Source organism: Rattus norvegicus, chromosome 4 (assembly GCF_036323735.1).
Source record: "Rattus norvegicus strain BN/NHsdMcwi chromosome 4, GRCr8, whole genome shotgun sequence".
Taxonomy (NCBI): domain Eukaryota; kingdom Metazoa; phylum Chordata; class Mammalia; order Rodentia; family Muridae; genus Rattus; species Rattus norvegicus.
The window spans coordinates 73,168,914-73,174,261 of record NC_086022.1 but is presented as its reverse complement, the minus strand read 5'-3'; the positions used below and the strand labels follow the sequence as shown (position 1 = coordinate 73,174,261).

Sequence of the window (5,348 nt, the reverse complement as noted above, 5' to 3'; positions counted from 1 at the left end):
CAAAAAAAAAAAAAAAAACAACAACAACAACAACAAAAAAAAAAAACCAGTTTGTCAATTTCAGATGACTGTGTGTAATTGATCCTTCACTATAGAGTTTCTAAAGTACTCTTTTTTGCCCTTGTGATTAATTAAATGATATCAAATGTTCATATTGCCCCCAAAACAAAGTTTGTAAAAATTTGTACTCCTAGTCTTAGGGTGAGTCTAACAAAAGCAACTTGGGGGTGGGGTGAGCAGTCTTATCAGTAAGCAAGATCATCATTTGGAGTTAGCAAGTGTCCTGTTGTAACCCCACCATGCCCCCACCAAAACCCCATTGTCCACAACATGTAACAGTGTCTGAATCTGCGAAGACTGATGTGTATATCCCCACAGAAACCATATCTCAGAAAGCTTTATATGAGACAGGAGCTTCTCACAGTGCGCAGCATGTTACAGTCGTGTTCATAGAAAGGTCACTCTGCATTCCCGGACAGTTCTGTCTGGTAGCTTCGCCTTTGCATTAGGAAAGGTACAAAAAGCAAATAACTTAAATTCTGACAAAGAAAAATCAGCTGCAGTGGTAATTCTGACTATATGTTGACTCGCAGTGCTGGTAACTGTGTTCAAGATGTCCTCAGGAAGATACAGGCCCCCTCTAGTGGAGAGTGAACCATGTAACGGAACTATTTCCCCTCAAGCACTGAGTTAGATTTTGAAGGAAAGGGCAGTTTCTGTTATATTGCTTTATGTTTTTCTTCACAATTTAACCATGAAAATCCTGTTAATGAAAGGATATTTGCAGGAGAGCTGCTTGAAGTCACAGTGGTGAAATGAAATGCTGCGAATAAGCACCTTGGTGCCAAGGTGCTAACCTGTTAGGAAATAAAATACGCATTTACATGTGTATGCCTGTGAGATGATAAATATACAAACTCTGACTACATGACTCAGACTTACACTTTCACTCCCATAGTTAAGTGCCAGAAGGGCAGTCTCATGCCTTGCCTTCGTCTTGAGCTGAGTATGTAACTTGTACAACATTGCACATCTGAAAGTCGGCTTTGACCTTTGTGTTCCCATTAACTTTCCAGAACACAAGCCATGCTCACCATGACATTCCCTATAAGACGAAAATAATAACCCAAACTCTATGCTTTTTTAGGTATCTAGTTTTCTGTCCCCTATGACTTGTACTGTGCCTTATAGAGTTTAATGGTTTTATAAAATTTTATTTCAGTGCCATCAAAAAATAAATAAAACTTCCCCAGGCAAGCAAGAAAGTAAATGGTACATGACAGATATGTGTTTTGAGTTTAGAATTAGTTAAGAAAAATAGGGGGGCTAATGAAATTTATTATCAATAATAATGTATAGCCCCAAACATTGACTGACAATAGCAAGTTGTGAGAAGCCTGGGCAGAGCACACTGTAGAAAGTCTTGCTTTCAAAAGCCTACACCATGTGTTTCCTCCATTTTGCTTCTGTCTAACTTCTATCAAAGAATGTGATCAACTGTGTTATTCTAGCTTTGACAAACTTGGTATGCACTGTGAAAAGTTTCTTTTCACTAATCTGTTTCCTTTTTCCCCCACAGCAAATGATGTGCTCGGCTTTGGAACCCTGGTCAGTACTTCCAACACCTACGATGGGTCCGGCCTTGTCACTGTGGAAACTGACCATCCGCTCCTCTGGACCATGGCCATCAAGACCTAACCCACAGTGTAGCATCCATCTTGTGCCTGTGCCTTCCCGGACCTGCCCACTGGTTCATTGGTCAACATGAACAATCACATAGGTGTGCAGAAGTCTAACCGTCTTCGTAGGGAGCCATGAGCTTTCAAGGGGTGAAGGCATAGCTGAGCAGCAGAGCACTTGTGCATGCACAAGGCCTTGGGTTCAACCCTCACACCATGAACTAGAGATGTTAGGGTTTAAAGATTCCAAGTTATGCTATAAATGATATCTCAATGCTATATTGAGGGAAAAATTATGTTCGATCAAAGCAAATAAGTTTTATCATACTCTATTGAGAAAGCTAACGTGGATCAGTTACATTATGTAATTCAGTTTTGATCATTTTAATTTAATTAATCAGCCCATTTACCTTTTTTTTTTTATTTTGAAGCACCAGAAGCTGTTTTCTGTTGCCTTGGAGTCTGGCACTTCCTTCAGTGCCTGACAACCAGGGCTGCCTCCTCCTGAGTGTCTCCTAACACGGACTCCACTCTGTAATGCACATTATCTCCTGGGACGCTGAGATAGAATGGTATCAGTTCATTTTGACCTCATCTTTTAAAAGATAAAAATAATTGATGTAATTGTTAGGTTTGAGCTTTAGAGATGCAGGCATCCTAATGAAAATTGTGACACATCCAAAAGCTTTGTGCTGAGCAATAGATCATAAGCCTGAAAATTCAGCCACTTTTAACGTATTTCACACTAGAGGATGCAGAGATGGCTCAGTGGTTAGGGGCACTGATTGCTCTTCCAGAGATCCTGATTTCAGTTCCCAGCAACCACATGGGGGCTCACAACCATCTGTAATGAGATCCGATGCCCTCTTCTGGCAACAGGTGTACATACAGATAGAGTACTCAGACATAAAAATAAATAAATCTTGGGGGAAAACATACTTCACATTAAAAAACAAAATATTAATCCATGGACCATATTTTCTGACATCACCAGAAAATTAGTGTGCTATGGAGATAATGAACCTGCCAAGGAATTGACGCCTGAAGCCTGTTTCTGCATCCCAGTCCACTGCGTGCCTGCTTCCTGAACCCCTTCTCTCTGCTGTGTGCTGGGAAGGGTTGTGGTCACTGAGTGTGAGGAAGAAGCACATGTATAAACTCTAACTGCTAACCTGTTGCAGGTGTAGAGCGGATAATGCAGTTCCTGACCTAGCCTAAGCTTGCGGTGCATTCAGATTTATTCAGGTTTCTCTCATGAGCGCCCCTACTCATCTTCCCACCCTCTCCTATCCCATTTGTTAAACTGCATCTTGCCAAACAAACCATGATTTAAGGCAACCTGTGTACCATGTTTCATTTATCCAATGACTGTGTTACTGTCTACTTGGTGCTACAACAGTATGAAGCTTAAAACATAAATGGAGGAAGAAAAGGGATCAGTTGAACCAATACCAAGTTCTTAACAGAAATAGTTAGAATGATTGTTATCATTTTATGCAAATATATGATTCCGAAATCTGAATGTCAAATAAAAAGTTATCCATGTGGATGTCTGTAGTGGGTTTCTCAGAGAATGTTTAATGTTATCCCTTGTACTTCAATATGACTAATCTCTCATAATCGGTGTTTCTGTTAAGATGTGTAATACATAATTAAAGTCTCAGATTGGATGTCAGATAGCAATCCAATAGTATTATGTTCTTCCTTGAATCTTTTCCCATGGACATAGAGACCAGGTCATCTCTAGACAACCTGGATGGGTGATTTATATTTCATCGTTTCAGACTCCGCCTGCTCTAGCTATAAAGAGAAGAATCTCATGTCTTACCTTACTTACCATTCCTCACTTTGTAGGAATTAGAAAAGAGACAAATAGAGATAGTTTGCATTCTGGGTGTCTAGATCCTGGAGGAAAGGAGCGAGTAGAGAGAGCTACATATCTTCTGGGGAGAGAAGATAAAGAGAACTGGTAGAGGAAGACGTCTGAGAAGCAGGAAGAGACGGAGTCAGACAGTTGAAGAGCACATTGATGACAGGCCCATGACTAGGATCCTCTGCATCTTCTCAATACAAATACAGACCTTAGAGGCCCCAAGTATCTCTTCCATTCCCAACAGACAGATGCCAGTCTGCCAGGAGAGAGGAGCAGCCAAGATCTTCACTGACTCATTTAACTCAGAACTTCCAGCAGGAAAGCCTGTGCAAACATCTAGTTGCTGTCTCAAACAATGTGTGCACACATGAAATTAGGAGGGAAAGGAGATATGGCCAGAGTTGAGGTGCGCAGCCTTCTCCTTTACCAGCACTCTTTACTACTGCACAGTAGGGCTCAGCCATGTCTCTAGCAGACTGCTGCTGCCGATCTGTCCATAACTACAAGCACATTCTGTACATGCCAAAGACATATGTCCATCATTCAAAAAACTTACTGTCAAAGAATAATGTCTTGTTTAACCTGAAAGCATCAGTGTGTGTGTGTGTGTGTGTGTGTGTGTGTGTGTGTGTGTGTGTGTGTGTGTGTTGTACTGGTGTGCATCTGTGTTTTAATGAACCTTAGAAAATTTGTAAACACTGGAATGTTTGGGGTGTGGATACTTAAACCAGACGATCACCTGTGAATCATTCCAGAAGCATTGGATGATCACCTCGGAGATTATCTCAAAGCAAAGGCCACTATTCCCAGTTCCTGCTGACAGCAAGGAACTGCTTGCTGGCATTACAACAACCTCTCCCTGTTCCCTGACACTACATAAGGGCAGTCTCCCTCTTTGTGTGCTACCTGACTCTATCATCTAAACAAATGCTCACCTTAATTTAATAGCAGCCACATGAGCCTGCAAATTGTGAGGGCTCAGGTGAATGGATGAAAGTTATCCCTCCAAGGAGTTCCCTCTTAGTGTCTGTCCAGGTCGAATCCTAACCTACACCCTGTGCCTATAATTGGAAATACAAGTTGGGCCTGCTAGGAAAGGCACGCATGCCTCTTGGACCTTGACTTATATCAGTTCCTTCCTTCCTTGATCAGTTTGTAGCTTCTGTCATCTGTTGACTGTTGCCTAAAATGACACTAGGCTACACAAAGCACCAGCTTGGTCTAAGTCGACATCAGTCAGATTTTCAACAACTGGAGTTAGCACATGACTGTGAGATTTGTCAGACGGAGGGTAGGTTGGAACCAGGTGTGGGTCAGCCAGGAATACAGTTCAATCCTCCATTTCTGGGGAGAGGACCAAGCAGTTTTCACTAGGGTTGGAAACATGGACTTTAACTCAGAGAAGCAGGAGGAGGTGGACATTACCAAGCTGTGGTGCTAGTTTTGCCTCATGTTTCTCTGTGTATAGTGTTTACCTCTCATCATCTTCCCCTGTGAGGAACCAGCCTTGCTTGCTCCTCCTGTTCACATGCATGTCTCCCTGAGCACTGCCTGAACTGTTGACTAAAGCAACCATAGTTGACTGAGACCGATGGTATGCACCAAGTCAGCAAAGAGGGAGAAATGATTCTTCCCTTTCCTAAGGTTGTGTGATTATTATGGTCTCAATGGTGACTTTCAAACTGTGTTTACCAAGACCCACAAAGAATGTACTTGCCTTATAACCCAGTCTGGAAAGAAACACACATACACACTGAGACCTGCAGTATGTTTTAATTTTAACTTAAGTTTAAAGG

General features: G+C 41.8%; 1 protein-coding gene across 3 annotated transcripts in view; it reads left to right on the top strand.

Moving 5' to 3' along the window:
• Tpk1 (thiamin pyrophosphokinase 1) overlaps positions 1 to 4,137 on the top strand; it is a 387,559-nt gene extending 383,422 nt beyond the window's left edge. For 2 of the 3 annotated variants that reach the window (XM_063286677.1, XM_039108343.2), the window contains exon 8: positions 1,580 to 3,354. In XM_063286677.1, the coding sequence (XP_063142747.1) occupies positions 1,580 to 1,698 (119 nt within the window). In that variant the 3' untranslated portion in view covers positions 1,699 to 3,354. Of the gene's footprint in view, positions 1 to 1,579 lie in introns of all 3 variants that reach the window. The other variant, NM_001134994.1, reaches the window with a different exon arrangement.
• The last annotated feature ends 1,211 nt before the right edge of the window (positions 4,138 to 5,348 follow it).